Genomic DNA, 24,985 nt, shown 5'->3' on the forward strand with positions numbered 1-24,985 from the left:
ACATATAGTCACAATACATCTAATGACGATGGTATTAGGTTTACAGGCCGACTCTCGTGCATTGTTGCAGTGACTCCCTATAACAATTCTGTGAGGGGAGCATCTTTAAGATAAGTATCTGCATTTTACTGATGAGAATATTGAGACTCAGAAATTGAAACCTGCCCAATGTCTCACAGGTAGTAAGTGTTAGAGCCAGAGCTGGAACTAAGCATTTCTGGCTCTAAGTCCTAAGCAATTTATGCCTTTCTTTTGTCTAATACAGGATTTTTCAATCTCAACACTCTCCATATTTGGAACTGAAAAACTTTTTGTTGTTTGGGGAGGGTGGCCATTCTGTGGATTACAGCATGTTTAACAATATGCTTGGCCTCTACTCATTAGATACTGGCAGCATCTTCTCCTTCACCCCACTGTGACAACCAAAAAATGTCCCCAGATATTGCCAAAGGACTCTTTGAGGGCAAAATCAGTTCCAGTTGAGAATCAATGGTCTAATAGCAAGCACAATGTGGTAAGTGCTCTGGGACAAGCATAGGCAAAATGAGGGAAAAATAGGGGGTTCCCTTCACAGTGGAGGCAGCATTTGATTTGGGTCTTTATTGTAGAAAGATTGAATTGACCTAGCAGCATTTTTCATGATGAGAATAAATACCAAATACTTGTTGGGCATGCATGATGTGTCAAATTTAACTTTGAGGGATAAAATAGAATAAGTTTTGTCAAATGTCTTCCTAAAATGAAACACTATCTTAAGGTCCATCTAGTGGAACATAAAGCTATTTGGGGTCACTTAATCTTATGATATGCATTTGGATGCATTTAAAAAATCACTTTTATTAAAATCTTCAGAAATAAAAACAAAATATTTTCCAAGTGTAATTCTGGACATGATATTTCAGTTAAAGTATGCTTTATCAATTAGCCTTTGTCCAAGATCATCAGAGTCTGACGGATGGTGCAAATGTTCTGGTCTTCTTAGGGCTGAGTAGGTAGTGGATGCAACAGGAAGAACAGGCGGCTGCGGTGTTATCTAGGGCCTCAGGGAACTGCTGAGCTCCTGAGAGTAAAGGTCTCGGATGGGAGTGGTGGAGGGGTGGAGAAACCCTGAAACAAGGGAGATCTCCCAGGATAGGTTCAGGGCCAGTTTATAGGACTATTTATATCTTGCTCGCTGACTCTAGGCGCTCTGCAGAGGAGCTCCACTAGCTGTCACAGAGGGAGAGAGAAGATTCGGTGAGGTCCGCGCCTCTCGCTCCCCTTAAAGACAACCTCAGCACTTCCCTTTTATATATTGTCATTCCTCTTTGCCTGAAGTTAAAAATAATTTAAAATTCGTGTGGTCTTTCCCATCATTTCAAACTCTGATAGTACAGCTTATCAAAATGAAGAGTATTGTTGGCATGCATAATGATTTTCAGGTAGCGCTTTAACATTATGTTCTTTACAAGGACACATACTGAATGCAACTGTGAAATTTAATTTTAAAAAATGAGTCTGATAATGTGCTTATTTACCTTTCTGATGTGAAACTGTCTGATCTTTCAACTAAGACACTTACTTCACAGATACTGAAGTCCCACGGAGGATAGAGTTGTCAGCCCTTGCATCTTGGTCTCCTTCTTTACTGGTTTGGGAGGATGTGTGTATATTTATGTTTTATTCTCCCTGAACTTTCCAATAGACCTTCCTGCAAATTGGATCTCTCTAGCTTGAATATCAAGTTCTACTGTCCTCATTTCCAGTGATGGTTTGCAATGCAAATTGTCAGGTTGGTAACACACAGTACCATAACCATGGTAATCAAATGAAGACGTTTGCTTTACTTCCTCAGTAAAGTACTTTCCAGTCCTGCATTCAGCCCTGATGCCACTGTCAGCAGGCCAAAGGGCATTAAAGGAACAGCAAGAGGGTTCACAGAAATAAAAACACAACTGGAACCATTGTGTTCATTCCCCACACCATCTTCCTCTAAGTTCAGGACTTGTTACTAATAATGCCTACCATTTCTAACTACTTTCTTACAGCTCTCTTTCCTGTCGAGCGGAGGGTAGAGAGAACCACTGTGTATCTTTATCCCCAACTTGACCATGGATTTTGGCAAGCAGATTGTCCTGGCTTTCTATGACTAAGTTAAATAGGAGCAGATAGAAACTTGGGTTCCAATTCTGTGGTCACAAAGACATTTTAGTGTTAGCAGCTGTGATGTTCGAGGAGACAGGAATGCCTCCAAGACCTCTACAAACACTTTTTGGGAATAACTACAGCAAGCTGCAAGGCCATCTCTCTGCTGAGACTCCTTCCTTCTGGTACAGAAACTCTTATTATTTGTTTGTTTCCAGCTTGTGGGGGAGGGGATACTGGTTCTCTCTTCTCATTTTCTCCCTGTGGCACGTTCTAAAACTTTTTTACCTGCTGCGGTGTGACTGGGGATTCCTAAGAAGACAGAGTGTTAGCGATAAGGTAAGCAATCTTGTTGTTCTTTATTCTGGCCTGGACAAGTTGAGCCCCCCGTGACTGCTGGGGGCCGCTGTTAACAGGGAAAAGTCTAAACAGAGGGGATGGGAAGGCTCTAGGCTCAAAATTGTTAGCTTATTTCCTCTATATTATGAGTCCTATTTCAAGCAATGTTTCTCAGGTGAGATGTAGAAATGACATTTTCCTTCCTTTTTTAGCTATTCTTTGCGTCTTGGGACTTTCATGTCATTTTCACTAATTATTTTTTCCTTACTATCTGAGGGAGGTCTAATTCATTAAGATGAAGTAAAAGAGCTAAACTTTACAAATTCATAACTTTTTTTCATAGACTTTATGAATTTAGTGAATTCGCTAACTATGGAAACTGAGTTTGATGTGCTCGGGCCCTGTGGGATCTTTTGGTAAAGGTGGAACCTCCTGTAGAAGTGAGACTGCTCCTTTTCAAAGAGTGGAGAAAGCTGATTTAGGGATAGGCTTGCCCGATAAATATAAATTTGAATTTATATTTACATTTGAATTTTTGGTAAACACAAATTTTTGGGAGGGGTATAAATATATCCCAAATAATACATGGGCCATGTGCTAAAAGTTATTTGGTTTTGATCTGAAATTCAAATGTACCTGAATGTCCTGTATTTTTAGGTGCTAAACAGGCAGCTTGATTCATGGAAAATTTAAGATGGTTGTAAGAAAATAAAAGCATCCATTTTCTCACTATAATTTTCCATTGAAATATCACTTAATTATCATTCTCTTATTATATCATATCAGGAAATGATTTAGTACTGGGAGTATTAAACCTTAAAGAGGAAGCAACAGTCAAAATAATCATAATGAGTGCAGAGTTCAATGATACATGCCTCATAATGTTAACACGAGATTTTTTTTATTAGTTTCCCAACTAGATATTGAAAATGATTATGATCATGATCGTATGTAGGATTTATGCCTGTTTAACAGTTAAGATACCAGAGTCCACTGAGCAGCCTTCCTCAGAGCTTCTCTACCAGTGTGCCCAAGGGGGTGTCCAGTGTGCTGGGAGACATTGACCCCCCTGTCTCTTGGGGCTGCCCCTCAGGGCAGGACTGGGAGAACTCCCGGGCTGGTCATGTCCTAGAGCAGGCTCCTCCAGGACTCTAGAGGGAGCCCAAGGGGAGCTGGGTGCAGAGGTGCTCTGAGTGTCCAGAAAGCTGGAAAGTGCTGCCCAACTTCTCAGAGCACATTCTAGGCCTGGTGGGAATTCTGCAGTTTTTGCAGTCACAAGATGATCTCTGTACACTACAAAGAAGTCAATGAATTTTTTAGGAAGAAGGAAATTGACATGGAAAAAATAAGCATTCTTTCTGATAATACTTGTAATTATACCACAGAGTGCAAAAGAAAATATTTTAAAGTGTACATATTTTTTCTGATGGTGAAAATAATTCATGATCATGATAGAAGATTAAGAAATAAGGAGAAGTAAGAGGAAGAAAATAGCCATTATTCTGATCTACCAAGGAAGGTTCCCTATTGGCATTCTGGACTATTCCATTCCATTTTGAGAGAATATCTATCTGTCTATCTATCTATAGATATGTATCAATATATATCTAGATGTATGTAATTTTATAATGTTTCTTTTATTTGGTTGTATGCATGTTTATTTTACCACAGACATTTTATGATGACATCAAAGTTTATGGTAACAACAGTTTTAATATTGAACATTTAATGTTGAATAATTCTGCGTCACGTTCGAAAGAGCTTTCTTTTCTCTTTGTCATGTTGTCTGTAAATATGGACAGTTTTCTTTCTTCCTTTCTAGTTTTCCTTCTTTTCTTGCTTTATTGAACTGACTGGGACATCCGGAGCAAGGTTGAATGGAAGCAATGAGAGCAGACATCCTTGCCTTGTTTACAATTTGAGGGGAAAAGTGCCCAGTCTTTAACTGCTAGGTGTGATATTAGCTGTAGGTTTTTCAAAGATGCCCTTTTAGTTTGAGGAGTTTCACTTCTATTCCTAGTTTGCTCAGGATTTTTATTATGAATGGGATGTGAATTTTCTCAAATGCTTTTCTGCATCTGTTAAATGATCTGATTTTTCTCCTTTATTAAATTAATGTGGTGAATTATGTCGATTGATTAATTTTTGAGTGCTTTTTGATTTATTAGCAGGTGCAGTTGCGGGGCAGGAAGGGTGAGGGAAACGAACAGTGAGGTAGAGAAGGATGGGAAGCAAATACAAGTGATACTTTAGCAAGCTGGCTGTTCTTCCAGACATGTGCTAGATGTTCAGCCATTCAAGATAACTCTGGACTGATTTTCTAATAATAAACCAACCTTGCATTCTTGGGATAAACCCCATTTGGTCCTGATGTATTGTCCATTGTACATATTGTAGATTTATTTGTTAATATTTTGTTAAAGATTTTTACATTTAAGTTTATTAAAGATATTGGCCTATAATATTGTTTCTCATAATATCCTATCAGGTTTTAATATCAGAGTTATACTGGCTTCATATATTCAGAAGGAGTTTGTATAACATTGGTGTTATTTCTTCCTTAAATGTTTGGTAAAATTCACCAGTAAAAACATCTGGGCCCAAGGTTTCTCTGTAAGAAGAATTTTAATTACAAGCTAAATTTCTTTGGTAGATATAGAGCTATTAAAAATCTTTATTTTTCTTATGTCAATTTTAGTCAATTGTGTTTTTCAAAAAATTTTCCATTTCGTCTATTTTGTCAAATGTATTGGCATAAAGTTTCTTCATAATATATCCTCATATTTTTAATGTCTATAGCATCTGTTGTGATGTCTACTTTCCATCTTTTTTGGGGGAGAGGGGTTTATCAAAACTTTTTAAACTTTTCGAAGAACTAACAGTGACTTTTAAATTTTTCTTTATTATCTGTTTTCCAATTCATGGATCTTTGTGTTTATTTTTGTTATTTCCTTTATCCTACTTCCTTTAGTGAGCACATCCTATATTGAGCTCACTCCTTTAGTGAGCACTGCCTTTAATGAGCATTTCCTGAGGACCTGTGGAAAAGAGGTTGTGGGTTGCAGCAGACTCTCTTTGTCTGGGACCCCTAGAGATTCTAAAATGTTAGATCCGTCCACAATTGGCTTTTACACACATTTTGTTTGAAACTTACACTGTTTTTTCTTCCACATAAGGTTTTTCTCCATCTTTAGTGCTCTACAAAGATTGAAAACAAACATGGATCTTTTCTCTGCTACAAGATATTTGTCACTTTCCAGGTTTTAATTTGTTAGGATTTTTCCTGCAAAAATTAACTTGAATATCTATGATTTTTTTAAGGTTTATGTGGCTTTTTTATTATTAGGTTGGGATTAGCATTCTCTTGTGACTTTCCACCTTCCAAACGGAATTAGACATTTAACACTTTGTTTTATGATACATTATATTTAGAGAATATTTGTTTTTTATTCTAAATTTTAATGTTTTCCATTGTTATTTATTCCTTAGCTTTGAAAAAATGGAAATAACATTGTTTCCTCATAATAAAAATAATTCATGGCCATTAAAGAAGATTCAGACAAATAAAAATTTCCAAAATCATTATGAAAATCCCCCATAAAGCCATTCATTGAAAGATAAGCACATTTAGCCTTTTGAGTTAGTGTCTTTCTATATAGGTATTGATTGTTGTCCTCCCCACCAAAGTGACATCATACTATACATATTTTCCTGTGACAATTTTTCGTTTAGCAAAATATTTCAGACATCTTCCTACATCAACAATTATGCATTTTCATAATCATTCTTAATGTCCATTAGGTGACAATCCATAAATTATATAATCAATTCACCATTCACATCCATTTAGGTCTTTTCTAAGCTTCTGCTGTTATAGGCAAGACTGGACTGATTGTCAGAAGTGTTTTTGACTATTTCCTTAGAAGAAATTATTTGAAGTAGAATTTTGGGGTATAAAGATATACAGTACAAGACTCCATACACCCTTCAATCGGATTTCTTTCTTTCTTTCTTTCTTTTTTTTTTTTTTTGAGGAAGATTAGCCCTGAGCTAACTACTGCCAGTCCTCCTCTTTCTGCTGAGGAAGCCTGGCCCTGAGCTAACATCGTGCCCATCTTCCTCTACTTTACATGTGGGACGCCTACCATAGCACGGTGTGCCAAGCGGTGCCATGTCCGCACCGGGATCCGAACCGGCGAACCCCGGGCCACCGAGAAGCAGAACGTGCGAACTTAACCGCTGCGCCGCCGGGCTGGCCCCTCAATCGGATTTCTTAATTGTTAACATTTTACCTCACTTTCTTTATTATTGTCTCTCCCTCTCTCTCCACACACACACACACATACATGAAACAAGGCCAGTTTTCTACATAGTCACAGTACAACTATGAAAATCAGAAGATTTACATGGACACAATACTATTATCTAACTACAGACTGTGTTCATCTTTGGCCCACTGTCTCAATAAGATCCTTAAAACAAACATAAAAAATAGAGTCCTAGGGTCCAATCTAATTATCATATCATTTTAGTTTGCTTTAATCTATAATAGTTCTTCAGCCTTTCGTTGTCTTTCATGACATTGACATTTTTAAAATGGAACAAGCTAGTCATTTTGTAAAATGTCCCTCAATTTAGATTTGTTGGATATTTCTTTATGATTAGATTCAGTTTATCATTTTTGACAGGAGTACCACAGAAACGATGGTGTGTCCTTCTCTGGGCATCACATCAGGAGGACCATGATATTGCTATGTCCCATTAACTGGTATGTGGATGTCGATCACTTGGTTAAGATGATGTCTGCCAAGTTTCTCCCCTGCAAAGTTACTATTTCTCCCTTTGTATTTCTTGAGGAGATATTTTGAGAATTTAGATATCATATTCCTCATACAACTTTCATCCACTAGTTTTTGTACCCACTTACCAAAATTGTTTATTACTATGATGTGTTTCAGTTGATGATTTTCTCACTCCATCATTCCTTCAACGATTATTTGTGGGAATTCTTCTCTAAAAAACAGCTTTTCCTTCTCTCCATAGTCTGTAGCTTTAGACATTGGCACATATTACCTAACTGCTCTCCAGTAAGGTTTTGCTAATTAATATTTCCACAAACAATGATTAGTGTCAATTTCCCCACCTTCTAGGTGTTCTCACTCTAATGAATTTCTATCTGAGAATCTAATATGGTAACTTATTGTCTTTTTAGTTTTTATTCCTCGAATGTTAATAAGGTTCATTACTTTTACATTTTCTAGTCATTCATAGATGTTCTGTTTTTGAATTGCCTGATCATTACATTGCTTCTATTTCTGTATATATTTTTGTTATTGATTTGTAATTGCATATCACACATTAAGGATATGAAAACTTCTAATGTCACATATGCTGCAAATATTTTTACAATTTTTTTTAACATTTTACATTTATTACTTTTGCCACAGGAAATTTTAAATTCTTATCTGGTTAAATTCATTTCCCTTCACTGCCTTTGGTATTGTTTCTCTGCAAGCTTTCACCACCTCAAGATTAGAAAAATGTTCACCAATATTTTTTTCCAGGACTATTTTTATTTTATTTTTTCACATTAAGTTCTTTAATCCTATTGAAATTTATTTTGTTGAATTGTTTAGGACTTACTCTATTTTTTGTTTTGTTTTGTATTTTTTTAACTAAATTTTAAATTTAGAAATAATGGTAGGTTTCACATGAAGTAGTAAGAAATAATAGAAAGTCCACCTGCCTTAATGCAGGAAACTTTTCAACAATGTGTAAGTAACCTATTTCTGCATATGCAGGTTTTTATCTAGGACAAGCTTTGTCTTCCCAACATAATCAATGGGTACAAAGATATAATATCATGATAGTTTCTTATGATCATTTATAAGTAATAATATCTGTTCCCTTCTCTACATTCCCTGAGATTTTGTGGTTATGATCACAAGACGATGACATCTCCCATGTCAGAGGAGCAAAGAACACCATTAGAATCTGCCTCTGTAAATAATCCAGGTAGGAAAGGGGATTTAGACACAGGAGCTGGCTTAAATTTTGATCTCATCTCCTCACTACCAGCTATTTCTTCATATTCTTGGATAGAACACTTCTCATTTTTGTAGTTAAGAACTTTACCATCATGATATCTTTCTTTTGGACTGAAATACGATGCAATTTTTATAGTATAACAATGTATTTTAAAACTTCAGATGCGTGCACCTGAAGATCTTAAAACAAATTGCGTGACCAGTCATTCTTTGAAAGGATTTAGGAAAGGTAGAAGGAAGGTGTGATAGAGCCCAACTAAAACTATTCTTGAGAGAAATAGCCACCTGCATTGTCAAAGTTCTCCAGAGAAATGAAATAGAATACACATACAGGCATACTTCGTTTTACTATCCTTCACAGATATTGCATTTTTATAAAACCCTCCACCAGCAAAAAAGATTACAACTTGCTGAAGTCTCAGATGATGGTTAACATTTTTAATCAATAAAGCATAATTTAGTTAAGGTATGTGCATTTTTCTAGACTCAATGGTATTGCACACTTAATAAACTACAGTTTAATGTAAACATAACTTTTATATACGCTGGGAAACCAAAAAACTTTTATGACATTCACTTTATTGCAGGTGGTCTGGAACCAAGCCCACAATATCTCCGTGGTATGCCTCTATCTGTTTGTTTAGATATCTATATACAAAGAGAGACATATCTGTATCTATCTATATATTTATCTATGTATCTATCTATCAACTCACACAATTTTGGAAACTAAGTTCCATGGTCTGTCATCTGCGAGCTGGAGAATCAGAAAAGCTGGTGGTGTGGCTCTAGTCTGAGAGTCTGAAGCTTAAGAACCAGGAACATCAGTGGCGTAAATCCCAGTTCCAGAGCAGGAGGAGACTGATGTCCCAGCTCAATCAATCAGGCAGAGAAAAAGAATTTTTCCTCTACCTTTTTCTTCTATTCAGGCCCTCGTCAGATTGAATGATGCCCATTCACAGTGGGGAAAGCGATCTGCTTTACTCAGTCTACTGATTCAAATGCTAATCTCTTCTGGAAACACCCTCATAGACACACCCAGAAATAATGATGAGCCGGATATCTGAGCACTCCATGGCCCAGTCAAGTGGACACATAAAATTAATCATCACGCCGTCCGATAAGATGACTTATGATTTCAGTAGCCTAACATTAAAGAACATCTGTTTAATTGTTGCAAGCCACTGCTGGATAGCCCTTCGGTGAAATTTATGCTATAATTGCTCGCATGAATTTTAATCCCCTTGTCTGGAATGTTTGCTTATCTACTACCGAGTCTTCAAGAGCCAGAGCCAATACTCCCCCTTCCTAGAAGCCTTTGTTTATGCCCTTAAATGCACATCTTCCTCCTTTAGTATTTGAGAACAGTTGTTTCGTACTTCTTAAAATGCATATTATATTCTGCCTCACAATATAAAGTCAGTAAGTACTATTTCTCGTAAGCAACTGTAAACTCCTCAAAGTTTCTTTGTACACAGTAGACAGTAAAATATTGAATTGAATTAGTAGATATAATTATTGAATTTATTTATAGAATAGTTCATTTATACAATGTGCTTTCATGAGCAACTACTAGTGCATGGTACTGTGCCTGACATGATAGAGACAACAAAGATGAGTAAGTCACAATTCCCGCCTACTGAGAGCAAAGAGAATCCAGAGTCAGAAGTAGTCATTCATTCATTGAACAGTTATTGCTGATCACCTATTATTATCCACATCCTAGACTAAGTGCCACAGATACAGAAATGAATAAATCATGGTCTTTGTCCCCAAGGAGTCCATTTAGTTGAGTGGAAAAGACAGAAGTGTAAATAAGTCACTTGAGTGGGAAGAATGCTACAATAAGGGGTTGCATAGGTTGTGTGAGTGCCAGAAGCAGGCCAGGGTGGGAGTGGAGAAGAGAAAAAGTTCTATAGAATAAGTTCTATTTGAACTCAATGAAATGGTATCCAGTAAAGAGAGGGGCGAGGCTGGTGGGGGGATCTGCATCCAGTGGGATCAGAAAGGAGGGAGCGTTTGAGAACAACAAGGTCTGTGCATCCAGAATAAGATGTACATGAAGGAGCTTGGATTGCAATGATGTGGGAATGGGAGGCCAGAGGTAGATCATAGATGCCCCCACATCCTCTCGGTCTCCCTCCCTACGATGAGGCAAGGCAAATGTTGAGAAGACAAGAGAAGGAATGGTTCGAAAAGAGGCAATAATTAAAAAGAAAAAAATCTCTTTAAAGTTGGAAGAAGACTGGAACAGGGCTAGCAGTAGATGAATCAGTTGATCCAACTCTATTAGCCTCGAAGGCATTTCAAGTTTCCAGGAAGCCGTATGTATGGTTCTTGAATTAATAATCTTTCGCTTATTTTCACCAGCAAAAGATGAAAACTCCAAGTCCAAGAGAACTGACTTTTGGTTCCAACTTGGGCACAATTGCCTTGTCTTTAAATCCAGCTTGCTCCTAAATGGCAGGAGTGAGCACCCTTCACCATATTTCATGGTGGGAGGAAGCCACCCACAAAACAAGTCATCACAGACTGCGTGTTCCTCCCAGCGGAGTGTTGACAGAACACTCTCTTCCCCAGGATCTGCCTCTACTTCACTGAATCATTTGGAAATCTTTACAAGTGTTTGTGGGACTTTGATACTTGGATAGAGAGGATGAGCAGAAGGGCATTCCTGGCTTGGCTTTGTTGCTTGAGTTTTTGAGTAGTCTTCCATACCTGTGAGTAATAGGAACGCTGTTTTATTCTTCTCATTTTTATAGTTCTGATGAACATGGCTTTAAAATATTTTAATAATGTGAGCTCCATTGGTGAACTATTAAACAGTCTATGTGAGGCTAGAAATAGAATAATCAACTTGTGGAATTATCTCGTCTCTTCCCATTCTTCATATTATGCAAGAGGAAATTACATTTCAAGACAACTTGAAACTACATGCCCAATGTCATACAACCATACAGCTATTTGTTAATTAATTAAAATAATTTACTTTTTCTTCCCCCTGGCAATGATTTAAGATCTTCATTTGCTTGTTAGCTGTTGGAAGGCACAAAAGAGGAGGTAAAAGAAGGTGTTTACTCAGATAGCATTGGTCAAAATGGCAGAAGTGGACATTAAGTATATGTGTGTACATATGTCTATGTATGTGTATGTGTTTGTGTGTGTATATACATATATATTTATAATCTTATCATTTTTCTAAGTCAGATCTACAATGCCTTATTCCCTGATGCTGTATACCTATTCCTGGCAAGTTGCGCCTTCTGATAAGTTGTTTAACTGCTAAATACCAAACCATCTTTAATAATTTTATAACCAAATTTGCTTTGATATTTCTCAATTCCTTGTTGGCATTCATTTAAATAGTCATTCATTCAAAAAACATACACTGAGTACATTTTCCAAGCAATTATGATATGAGAGCTAAGATCTCTGTCCTGAAGAAAATCGTAAGATGATTAAATAGACATGTAAAGACAGATTTATAAAACAGTGTGAAAATACTGAATTATGGGGTTACAGAGGAGCAATTAAAGCCAAATTCATACAGGGACAGCATGTAGATAGAGAGGATAAGAGGGGGCTGAGGACTGAAGTATAAAGTTCGTAAGTACTATTAACTTAAGTCTCATGACCATGACTTGTTCATTCTGTATCAAAATTTAGAGGCTGGAAAATTCTGTATCAAAATTTAGAGGCTGGAGAGGAGAAAACCAGAAAAAAGCTTTGAGTGGGATACAAGAAAAGCTGGAGGAGTGTGGTATTAAAAAAGAGTTGAAACGTTTGTTTCCATTAAGAGGAAGTGGTCAACTGCTGAAAATTCTAAAATGATAAGAACTGATAGTTAACCATTAGCCTACTGATTTGGGTGGGTTATAACGAGAATGGAAGGTGTGGATGGTGCTATAAATGGGAGCCTTTCGCTATCATCCAAGTGAGACTACAAGTTCTGATTCACATCAAGTTGACAGCTGCAGAGGTGGTTGGTCTGACATATATTGTAAGGGCCCCTCACTCTTTTTTTTCCAATGGCTTGATGTAAGGTGTGAAATGAATAGAAGAAACCAGGAAGACTCGTAAGTTCTTGGCCTGAGCAACTGCCTGAATAGTGGTGCCATTTATTGAGATTGGGAACATTGCAATAGGGACAGGTATGTGGGGGCAGGGGGTCAAGCAGAAGTCAAGGAAAGAATAAAGATACATGGTACATCTTAAGTTAAAGATATCTATAAGTTTCCAGGTGGAGACGTCAAGTAACTGGGAATACCCCATTCTGGAGCTCAGGGACTCTATTCTGAAGCTCTGGACCAGATTTGGAAATGTAAATTTGGGAATCATCATAGGTTGAATAGAACACTAGAGTAGGAGTTGAGAGAGATTGAGAAGATTAATGGAGGATTATTTTAAGATGGGAGATTATATAACTTTAAGATTACATCATGTTGTAAACTGAAGGGAGTGATCCAGTAGAGAGGAAAAACGGTGCCCGTCAAAGTCAGTGAGTGGAATAGAGGTGACAGAGATGCTTGAAATAGGGATTTTGGAGGGTGTTCACTTACAGTGGTGAAGTATGACCATGGGAATTGAGTAGAGGGAAGATTTGTTGAAAGGGGGCAGCTTATTGAACTGAGTGGTCAGATGTTGATAGGTCATCTAGATTGATATGAAATCTTTCAGGAAGACGACAGGAATACCATCCTATAATTTTCAGTAAGTAAGGGCAAATGTCCTAGATGTTGATGCCTATGCAATCTGGTGGTATATGCTTCAAAGGACAGAGGAAACAAGGTCTGAAAGCAGTGTGAGGGATCAGAATAAGTCACCCCAAAATATGTCTCTTTGGCATGAGTATTATTTTGGACTGTGTACTTTTAAAAACGGCAGACATGGGAGAAGCTCTGAAAAGTAGAATTTACCCTTTGTAAGAGACATTTATATTTGTAAGGGAGATCTCCATCTGTAAATGTATCTCCCTCTCTGTACCATGAATAGGGGGGATGACTTTATCTCTAGAAACTCTTAATCAATGCAGAAGGCAAGGACTTAAATCTGCATAATAACTTCAGTTTACTGTGCTTTTCTGCTAATCTGCCATAACTGACTCCCACCACCCCCAATATCCACCTTTGTCCTTAGCTAAAGATGGTATTTAAGATGAGAGCCTCTGCCATTTTGGAGAGTTGCTCAGTTTTCCTGAGTATCTCCCATGTATACATGTTATAAATCTTTGTTTGATTTTCTCCTGTCATTCTGTCTCATGTTGATTTAATTTGTAGTCCAGCCAGAAGGACCCAGAGGGTAGTGGATTTCTCTTCCTCCCCTACAGCAGCATGAAGAATATGGAGGAAATTTACAACATCTCCAAGACTATGGTCTTAATTCAATGGGTGAAAAAGAAAAAGCCATAGCTTGAGAGAGTGGCAAAGGAAACCGTATCCACGTTTCAATTAGAGAAAGGAGGGGAAGGAACATTCAGTGAAGAGCTCAGGATAAAGGGGATTTAGTAGGTGACAGTCCGTGAATTCCAGAAGGCACAGGGATTGGGAGAGTCTGCAAAGAGTAGGAGATTGGGCCAGGTGAGGCTATGTTCACTGCCATGTGAGCTCGGCTCTAGGGCCTGATGGGATTGGTCCTGTGGTCTTCTAGACTAGGAAGCATGAATCAGTTCTCTTAGAGTGTCAGGCTCTCAGGACTGGTCTATTAGTTTGTGGCAGTGAGGTAAGTGGTAGTGAGTTTCTTGGTAAGAGCATGAGGGACTCTGAAGGCTTTCCTTTTAAACTTCTGTGGGCATTACAGCTGCAAAAGGGGCAGGTCTTAGTAAAGCACATGGCTCTATGTAGAGTTCTCTTCCATCCTGCTATTGGAGAAGTCACTGTATATTGAGGATGGAGAGGGACAAGGCAAATCTGGACGCTACTTGAGATATTATGAAGGTTTGAACAGAGGCTGTGATAACGAGGATCCCTAGTGGAGTCATAAAGATGGTGGTCCTTTGTGGACCTAAAATGCCTCCGAGCTGTTCGCCCATTATGCTGTTCTCTTCCTACCACAGGGCTCATTGAGAAGTGGTGGCCAAGCCTAGAGCTACAGCTCATAATTATAACATTGAAATTAAGTCCATAGTTAAGGTGATTTCCAAGCTCTGATATAGCTGGTCTAACTAGTCTCAGGGAAATCTGCTTTCTCACAGTCACAGAAATATTTTATTCTCACACTCACCAAATATAGCTATGTCCCAATTATTCAAAGTAATTTCAAGATGACACATGCTACCCACAAACGAAGTGTGTCAAATTTATCTCCCATGAGAAAAACTAGTGCATTGATTGGTGATTCTTCTCCTTTACGTGACAGTTCTTACCAGGACAATGACAGGAAGCAACATAGAGAAGAGAAGGGAAAAGAAAAAAACACTGACCAATATGGGCATTGATTGTTTTGTATACATTTTTCATTAAATTTTCCCAATAACCCTATGAAGTGATTATTTCATACTCATTACAGAGATGAGAAAATAGATTATCAGAGGAGTTTTAAAATTCCCCCAAGGAGATATCAGAAAAGCAGCAGAGCTGAGATTAAAATCTGGAGTTGTCTGACCTGAAAGCACTTGCTCTTTTAACCACATAAGAACCAAGAATACGGCTAAGCCCACTGGGTGTTCCCTTTCCAAATAACCAGGTGATCAACTAATAGTTACAGATTATCTGCGCTGGGCAGAGTGCTGTGCCGGGATTGGTGGGGAACACAGAGAGAAATAAAGCACAGCCCCTATTCTTCTAATATGAACAACCTGTTTGGCAAGACAACCTGTTTGCATGGAGGTGCAAAAAAGTTAAATAACCCCCGTGGACAAGAATGTAATAATTGTCATTGCTCTAAGCGTCAAATTCTATATTTCACTGTGGGCTGAAGGCTTCATAGTGAAAAGGGGCATGTATGGTTTTTGAATTTGCTCAAGTGAAAGAAAATGTGATGTAAAATTAATGTAACAAAGCCAATTTTTCTTATTGTGATTATTTTAAAAATTTGAAAACTTGATAACATTTTAGTATATTTCTTTTTTTGTTGTTGTCTTTTCAATACATTGTTTTATGTTTTGTTTTCTTTTTACAAAATGGAGTTCTTGGTGCATATATAGTTTTGCATTCTCCTTTTTTTAAATTAAACATGATAATATAAGACATTTCCTGCATTAATGGGAGTTCTTTATAGACATAAAGATTAATGACATAGTAATCAGAATAGAAGGGGTCTGAAATGAGAGAAAGGACCCTCAGGGACAGGGGACAACGTAATCCAGGATGAGGATTCACTTTGGGCCAAGTTAGAGTTGGCAAGAATTTGGTTCCAAGTGGTCCTGGGAACAAAGGGTTAACTAGAGGAGTCAGCAGAGGCTGCAGGCCGTGACTTCTGCCCTGTCAGTGACTAGGCAGTTCAGGACTGCCACCTGATCTGTGTCCTTTCCAAAGGGCTGCTCTGCGGGTCAAGCCAGTGGATGCCAAAGGCAGGTCATTCAAGCATCAGAGAATCCATTTCCAGAAGCAGATTTGTTTACTAACTGGGAAGGCAGCCACCAAAGCAGAGGGAACAAAAGAGTTTTTCTTTACAAACCGGTCTCTGACCCTTGCCTTGAGTAAGGGTTCCCACTTTCCTTGGCAAGCTTTTCCTGCTCTACAGCCAAGTACAACTGAGCTGGCAGGGAGCACATCCTCACTGGTTGTGCAAGGCTGGTGGCTGAAGTCACATATGCCATTGTCGAGTGGAAGTTTGGGAACAGACGAATAAAGCTGCACCTTTATCTAAAATTTTGATGATTTTTACAGTGTTATATTTGAAAGGGTAGTAACTAGGTTAAAATTTGACATTATAGTACAGAAATAGCAATTTGAGGACTGAGCTGCTTGGCAGCTCCTGTTCCACTACAGAGCAGAAGCTTCCATGCTAAGTAGAGGCTCAGTTGCAGCCGAGGTCAGCGAAGAAGCAAAATTATTTTGGGGATCTCATTTTTCAGTAGTACGTTACTCTTTTCTTCAAACCCTGAGCCTTTGTTGAGTCTGATATTGCATGAATGTCGTTGAGCATGATTTTGGAGTGTTTCCTCCATTGACGTTTTGCACTGTCAGAGTTGATGCTCTGATTACAATTCACATGCGCAAGATACAAGACGTTGCCAAAGAGAACTTTGTTTTACTCAAAAGACCCAAAGCCTAGGTAGAATTAAATAACTAAAATTTAAATACAGTTCCTAAAGGTTATTTTGTCTAGTGTTATGAATTCTAGTATACCAAACAGTTCTAAAAAGTTTAGAAATATAATCTTCTGTGTATTACTTTTATCTTATGTCATCAAAATTTTTATAAACATTTGTTTGCTCCCAGAGGATATTCCTAAAGTTAAATTTCTAAAGTTAGCTGACTAAAATTCTCACCACTAATACAGATATTAACTGTCCACTCTTTGCTCTAATTTTTAACTTATTGAAATTTCTTAGTAATCTTTCGTTTATGCAAAATTAACAAGCATCACAATTATCATTAATTTTTGTGGTAATTTACTCTTGCAACAATCAATGTATATTTATGCGTCAATTGAATGATAGAATTTTAATATATGAAGTGTGTAAGGAGATCCTTACTGCCAGTTGCACCAAGGATATTCATCTGTAATCAAATGTCTGTAATAAATCTGAATGACTTGCCTTGTTGAAATACTGGTTAGAAATGATGGTCTATGTGTCACGTGATTGGTGATTATGCATAAGTTTAGGGTTTCAAGACATGCTGCTGGAGTAGGTAGTTGATTATTTCTTCAAACTTAAAGAAAAAGCTAATGAAAATTCAAGTAGATACCATGGAAAGAATTTAGTCAGAGAGTGTGATTTTGAGCCCTAGCTTTGCTACTTCAGTTTTGTGCATATTTATTTAGCATCTACTGTGTGCTGAGAATTCAGTCAAATACTAGAGACACATAAATGAGGGGAAGGGAGGCCCTTGTTCTCAACGTGCTGATAGTCTGGGGAGTTTGAACAATGTACTCTATGTACTCTGTCTCCTCCTCTTTCTCTGTGAGCCTCATAAAGATGTCACTAATGTTCAAATAAGACAATGGGGGCAGCTGATTTTTCTTGCGCCATGTGCATAATATATTTATCAATATTCTAATTGTCCCACCCACCCTATAGGGTAGATAGTACAGCTTAATAGCCATGGGAACATACTCTGAGTCCAGCGCCTTGGTTTGAATCCTGGCTGCTGTGTGGCTTTGGGTATGCAACTTAACCTCTCTGCTCTTCAATTTACTATAAAATCATGACAATTAGATTATTTCCTTCACTGACAATTAAATTAAATAACGGATATATAGAATTCAGCACAGAATCTAGCACATAATAAGTACTTCACTGAGGTTAACGGTTGTTAAAAGTACAATTTTCCCCCAATTAAAAAATAAGAGAATGTGGAGAGTTATATAATTTATACAAGGCCACACAATAAGTTGGAAAGATGAGACTCAGCCAGGTTGATCTGTTGCCAAAACCCTTATTTTTTACATTTTGGGGCCTCCAAAAATATTTTTATGTATGTAACTGCTGGATAAATTTGAAGGATACTTATTATGTTAATCAATGCTTTTAAACTTTCTCCTTGGCTGGGTATGTCCTCCAGTCCAATTTTGTTGATCTCAGTCCACATCCCAGCCCACCAGCTAGAATCTACCAGAGTGTGGCTATGGCCTGGTGACAGATAGGGAGGGACAGATAAGGACGTTAGTCCCTGGTCTCCAGCTGCCTCTCCACTAAGAGAACCACTTCACTGCATTGAAACAGGGAACTCGGCTCAGGTGGACCAGCCAGGCCCCCAGAGATTGTGAAGCTGGACCCGCTCACTGGACTGTGAGCACTCTGGCCTTCTCCCTCTCACTGAGGCAAGCCCGAAAGCTGAGCTCATTGTGTCTGATTTGTTTGTGTGTGTGTTTTAAATTAGCTTGCCAAATTACTCTCTGATGATGGCGGAGAAGTCATATGGCTCCGACAACCCCCGTGGAGGCCAAGAAAAGAGCAGGAGAGAGATCCTGAGGTCCACCAAGAGGGCATGGGCTCCCCTGGATGAGCAGCTGCCTCCTGGCTCTGAGGAGGGAAGCCAGAGTCGCGCCATCCCCACGCTGGGTGAGAACGGGCCCTCAGGACTATTTGAAAACGTCCTGCTGTGGCTGGTGTGGGATGTGGGGGCTTTTGGCTGTGGGCAAGTGATTTTAGAGCTAGAACTTGCCTTTGAAGACAACAGTGTTCCTGGCATAATGCCAGAAACTTCTGAAACTTCTATGAAATGAGCACTTCTGACTTCCCCCACAGACATTTGAAACACAGACCTTCTTGATAGAAATTGACCAACTAAAGAATGAACACTGCCCCCTTCCCCGCTGCACTGTCATTTCAACCTAAGTCCCCCAGGACCCTGAAGCTGTGTGGAGTGCATGTCGGAGACATGAGGCTTCCTTCAGGACATCAAACATTTTATCGAAAGGCTCTTATTTGCTGGATCTTGCACGAGGCATCCATAATAATTTTAATCGCTTAAAGAGTAAAAAGTAAGAAAACACTTGCACCTCCACGATGATGTAACTGTTTGATGGTTTTTCTTCTTTGCCCGCCACTGAATTCCTTCTATCCCTTCACAGTACCTCAACTGAGGAATAAGCATCTCCCATCTCCACCAGGCCTTTCTGGTTCAGCAGATACTTGTGAGGGAGGAACTCAGGTACCTCATTGTTTGGTAGGATAAAGTCAAGGAAAATCAACCCAGGGTAGCCTGTAGCCAACGAGAATGGAAACAAACATTTCACAGGAAATGCTGCCTCGATGTCCTTTTCTTTTTGCCTGTTGACTGTTTGTTGAGCCAGGGATAAAGATCCACCTTAAAAGATTGGTGCCTTTTAACACAGAGCCTTAAGCAACCCTGGGACTCTAGTGCAATTTGTCCCTGAAATGAATGCAAATGTGGTTTCTAACCTGGCAGCGAAGTCTCTGCAAATAAACACCACTGGCTAGCTGCCTTAGGGAAATGTCGTGATTCAGTAAGGAGAAGCTCCACGGCCATTGGTATCCAACAAGAGAAAGACAAAAGTCTGATATGGTTTTTCACCCTTCCTATTCATACAGGTAATTTAAAAATCATTCTAACATCTCGCTTTCTGGTGATTTATTTTTCTTCTGTTTCACATTCTCTTTTCTTCTTTTTTTTTAAGTTACACTCTTTTGGCAAGTTTACGCTTCATTCTCAGGAAGGGCTGGTTATGGAAAACAGGAAGTTTTGCCTTGGGGAGAAAAATGAATATGCTGGTAGAAACACGTGACTCAATATGTAGGAAGTTGTGCTACCGGGTGGTGGCTGAGTAACAGGGTAGAGTGGTTTTAACTGGTTGTGCTTTGAGTGACTGACCTGTTTCTTTCTCATTTGTAGAAGATTTCAAACAAGAAAGTATTCAGCAGTGGCTGGACTCTGGATTCTTGTAAGTGTGCCTTTGTGCCTTTATACATTTCTCTTGCAAAGATCCGTGAAAACAGTTTGAGTAACCCCATTGGGCCAAGGTGTGACCCGTAGGGATGTTCATTTTAACCGGGTACTTGAAGAATTACTCTGTCTTTGCAAAAGTTACCTATCAGTTTAAAAGTATGAAATAGAATACTAGTTCAGTCCCTGGCTGTTCATTGGTTTCGAAAAGTCCTCTCATAATCAAGCCTAACTCTGCATTTACTCTTGTCTGTTTAATTAAAAAGCAATTTAGTATAACTTATTTGCATTCATTGTTTGACTTGCACTACTTTTGTTTCTTTATAGTGTCTCTGTAAATGAAAACCCTCAGCAAGTCATCGACCACGCTGGTAAGACAAGGGAACCCAGGAGCCCTTATGCTTTGTGGACCTGAGTAGGAGATGTGTGAAAATGTCTATGCCAATAAATCTTCTTAAAAATGAGAATTATCAGAGGTTCCTGGAAATGAAATAGATCTCAGAAACCATCCAGCCCAATTGCTTTGTTTGATGTATAAGACCGAGGCTCAGAGAGAGGAGGGGTGTCATCCAGCAGCAGGTCGGGGGCTAGGAACCAGGACTCTAGCTGTATCATTAGCTCCGGCTGCAGCAGAAAACTCACTGGGTTCTATGAAGACATTTTGCAAGGATGTAATCACGGAAATGAAATTGTTGAATTTTTCCTCACACCGTATTGTACTTTTATTTCCAAATCTAGTTTCTTTTCTATTCTTCCATCTCAAAATTACATTCTCTCTTTCTAATCATGCATTCATCCTCAAAAAGAACAAATGACTGAATTCCGAAGCAGAGAGTGCAAGTATGTGTTTCTGGGGCGGAAAATGTGTCACACCTGTTACAGTGAGATTTGATAAAAACATTATAAAAAGAAAAGGGAATTTAATTACAGGTCTCACAGTTTCCATCTTCATTAAATGAAATATCGTGTTTTATAGGATCTAAGACCCCTCCGGTCATAAAATGTACTCACATTTGAAGCACCACTCGTATAGGAAAATAACCCAAATAACCCAACAAGCCCTGGCAGTTATAAATGAAAGGCGACATTGACTACAAGACACATCCCGATTTCATAGATGTTAAAATGTGAAAAGAGTGTTTTAAAACTGATGAAATGTCATAAGTAATGTATGTAAAAAAATGTCATAAATTAGGACTTTAAGGATTAGAGGGAAATGTTATCAGTCTAATTGTTACTTACTTGGCTGGTTTTAATTATTTTACCTCCTCCAGTGACATTTAAATTAAGATTCACCACTGGCTACAAACCACTTTAAATCTGGGATTTTTTTACTTAAAAAAAAAACAGGGGCCGGCCCCGTGGCCCAGTGGTTAAGTTCACGTGCTCTGCTTCGGTGGCCCAGGGTTTTGTCTGTTCGGATCCTGGGCGCCGACATGGCACTGCTCATCAGGCCACGTTGAGGTGGTGTCCCACATGCCACAACTGGAAGGACCCACAACTAAAAATATGCAACTATGTACTGGGGTTGGAGGTGGGGGGGCTTTGGGAGAAAAAGGAAAAATAAAATCTTTAAAATATATATATATACATATATATATATGTTTAAAAAGCAACCACAAACTAGGTGTATCACTGAAATTTCCTCCTTCTCCAAGCTTCTTTATTTTTTTAAATGTAAAAGTTCCACGATGCCAAAATCTATGAAGATGTTTGCCAATAAGTTGAATTGAAGTACCTCTGTTCATAATAGTTCAGACTCAAGAAAAGGCAAGAACTTCAGAAAGATAGCCAGCATTTCCTGTCCCTCTGATGTGTCATCTGGCCCAGGTCACTGTGGGAGGCCTGGCGCCAGGTCTGGGGTGGTCAGTAACTATATTAAAAGCTTCACTTCCCAGATATTAAAGACAAATCATGGCCCTTCCGCTTCTGAATCAAGTAAATGAAGTGTGAAGGCACAGACAGGAGGCGAAGAGCTAGAGGAAACAAGGGGTGTCTAAATGGCTCTGAGATCAGGAATGCAGAGTTCCCACTGCCAGGTCCTGTATGTTCAGCGAGGTTTTTAATAATAATGGAATAGCTTCTTACAAGTTTAATTGAGCCTCACTGTTACAAGGCCCTTTCTCATCTATCATATTTTAAACTCTGTAACCGGTGTGCTAGCGAGGCTGGTGTTCATTTGTGCTTTGCAGGTGAAGAATCTGGGGCACGGAGTGGTCAAGTGCTGTGAGTTTTGGTCACAGCCGGTTAGAGGCGGTCGGAGGAACTCGAAGTCTGCATTCTATTAGGCCCTCTGTGTGATAGTTTTAGCTGCAATAAGATCCGTGCACTATGAATTCAGTGAAGCCAAGAGCCACACTGGGAAGTGTGGAAGCTAGAACAGTACCAAAGACTGGTGACCTGAAGGTGGTAGGGAGTGTGGCAGGGAGGAAAACTGTGAAATGAAAAGGAACCAAAAAAAGGAGAAGGGAAAGTAGTCACTACAGGAGGGAAAATCCTGTAAAGACACATACATCCTAGTATGACACAGAGTAGCACATCTGTTTCTAGGACGGTAGTCATAAATTACTGCAAACTTGGTGGCTTAAAACAGGAGTTTATTCTCTCTCAGTTCTGAGGCTGGAAGTCTGAAATCAAGACCTCAGCAAGATCATTCCCTCTCTGAAGGCTCTAGGGAAGAATCCTTCCTTGTCTCTTTCTAGCTTCTTGTGGCTCCCGTCAACCCTTGGCATTCCTTGCCTTGTAGCTGCATCATTCTATTCTCTACCTTTCCCTTCAGAGTCTTTTCCCTGAGGGTCTTCTCCTTTTCTTATAAGGACACCAGTCATTGAATTTAGGATTTAGGACTCACTCTAATCCACTATGACCTTACCTTTACTAATTACGTCCTCAAAGACCCCATTTCCAAATAAAGGATGCTTTCAAAAATGAAATTTCAGATGCAGAAATAAAATTTGGGGATATGCTGTTCAACCCACTATAAGTGGAAATCATTCTGAGGCTGGTTTCCCTCAGTGATCACTTCTGAGGCTTTATACATTGAAGCAGCAACAAGATCCAAGTGCCCGTTCATCTTACGGTGACCCAATACCTCCCCCAGAAAGCCTTCTCGTGGGCCTCCCAGCCTTGGACCGTGCCCCAAATAAAGCGGAGAGGTGGGATATGGCCGCCGTGGTCCTGTTGCTGATTCCCTCCTGAATCTTGAGATGGTCAAGGTGGGGTCTTGGCCTTTTATGGTGATTCTCTGGATTTCATGCTACTCCGTGGCTACCTAAAGTCTCATTTTTATTACACTGGAATCTGAGTGGCCCTTTTCTCATCTCATTTACCACCATTCTGCTAGGTAAAGCCCATAACCTGTGTTACTTCAGCCTTTTTGTCAGTAGAACTTGGAGAGGAAAGAAATTAGTACATATCGAGGGCACACAGGCTAGGTAATTTACATATATTATCTTGTTTACCAGAATCATCATCTAACATGGATATTGCCATTATTAACTTTCACGAGAAGGAAAATGCGGCTCAGAAATGTTAAGTAACCTGCCCAAAGTAGCCCAGCTACTCAGTAAGAAAGTTGAGATTTGAGCTTGGCTCTGTCTGACTCTCTAGCCACCTTGGCTCTCTGGAGGATGAGTATGGATAACTATCCATGCTATGCATTGAAACCCTTAGAAAGAAAGCTGTGCGTCAACATCCCTGCTAAGAATGTCAAGGCGTGAACAAAGTAGCTAAGTTCACTGGCATTTACTTCTCCCAACAGGTATTCCTTCTGACTCTTGCGCACCAGCCGTCAGGGCCACAACACAGTCCTCTTGAATTTAAATTTTTTGAGGTGGGACAATACTAATTTTTCTTTTTATGTCAAGCAAGTGTCTATGGAAATGCAAAATGGCCACATCTGGATCTTAAAATCAAAAGGACACATCAAATAAGTTCCTGGAAAGCCATAAGAAGCCATTCTACCTCAATTCCAGAAATTTTAAATTACAAGAACTAAATCCTTAGAAAATTGACATAACTGAGAAACTAACTCTTAATAGTTGGACAGTCCCCCGGTTATTGTGTTTTTTCTGAAACTCGCTAGATTGCCGCTCTCTGTACATGTCAGCCCCAAAGTCATGGTAATAAAACTAATTGTAATTGTAATTATCATATCAGGTGGCTATTGCATATTTAAAAGCTAGTGCAGAGTACTCCTCCAACAAAATAGCAAGGTGATTAATTAACCTCATTAAATATTGAAGAGACAGAGACCCAGGAAAGATAAGAAATTTTCCTAAAACCACATAGCCAATAAGAGATGGAGACGTGATTTGAATTCAAATCTGTCTGATCTCAAAGTTCATGGTCTTTCTACCAGAAACTAGTATACCTTTAAGGACTGCACGCTGGTGCAACTCCACTGTCATCAATTTTATCTCCAACTTTCCCTTGTGTCTCTGAGCCAAGCTTGGATGGCAGAAAGGGACATTTCCTAGCTTTAAGGTTTTTGATGTTGAGACATACGCCAAAACTTATTCCATTTAAACCTGAGGTACACAAAGATTCAAAAATTATTCATTAAAGACAATTGTGAAAGAAATAGGTGCAAGGCTGTTGTGAAATTAACCTATAAATGACTCCTGCAACTCAAATTTACCCAAGGTTTCACCAGTCTGTGGATACAAATTAAGTTTTAATAAAATCAGTACACCAATTTTGATGGGTTATTGCCTCCACCTTGGTGACACAGAGTCTATTGCAAAGTATCCCCCGTAAGTGTTTCGGGGAGTCAGCAGGAGATGCCTCACATGTTTTCATGAATGAATCGACCTCCACTGGCACTGCTGCTCCAAGAGAATCCCCTGCGTGTCCCCGTATAGACAATTCATGTTTCCTCACTTCCTGAGCGTCGATTTTCCTTCTGCTCCTCTGGGCACTGCCATCACTGCCTTTGAGTCCTGTGGCACTCTATTTCTTGCA

At 39.0% G+C, this 24,985-nt stretch overlaps 1 protein-coding gene across 7 annotated transcripts in view; it reads left to right on the forward strand.

Annotated features, from left to right (window-relative positions):
• Positions 1-24,985, forward strand: part of ITPRID1 (ITPR interacting domain containing 1) — a 114,929-nt gene that overhangs the window by 11,157 nt on the left and 78,787 nt on the right. For 3 of the 7 annotated variants that reach the window (XM_046670795.1, XM_046670796.1, XM_046670797.1), the window contains exons 2-4: positions 18,497-18,678; positions 19,973-20,021; positions 20,351-20,394. In XM_046670795.1, the coding sequence (XP_046526751.1) occupies positions 18,516-18,678; positions 19,973-20,021; positions 20,351-20,394 (256 nt within the window). In that variant the 5' untranslated portion in view covers positions 18,497-18,515. The other 4 variants (XM_046670801.1, XM_046670800.1, XM_046670798.1 and 1 more) reach the window with 4 other exon arrangements.

Source organism: Equus quagga, chromosome 8 (assembly GCF_021613505.1).
Source record: "Equus quagga isolate Etosha38 chromosome 8, UCLA_HA_Equagga_1.0, whole genome shotgun sequence".
Taxonomy (NCBI): Eukaryota; Metazoa; Chordata; class Mammalia; order Perissodactyla; family Equidae; genus Equus; species Equus quagga.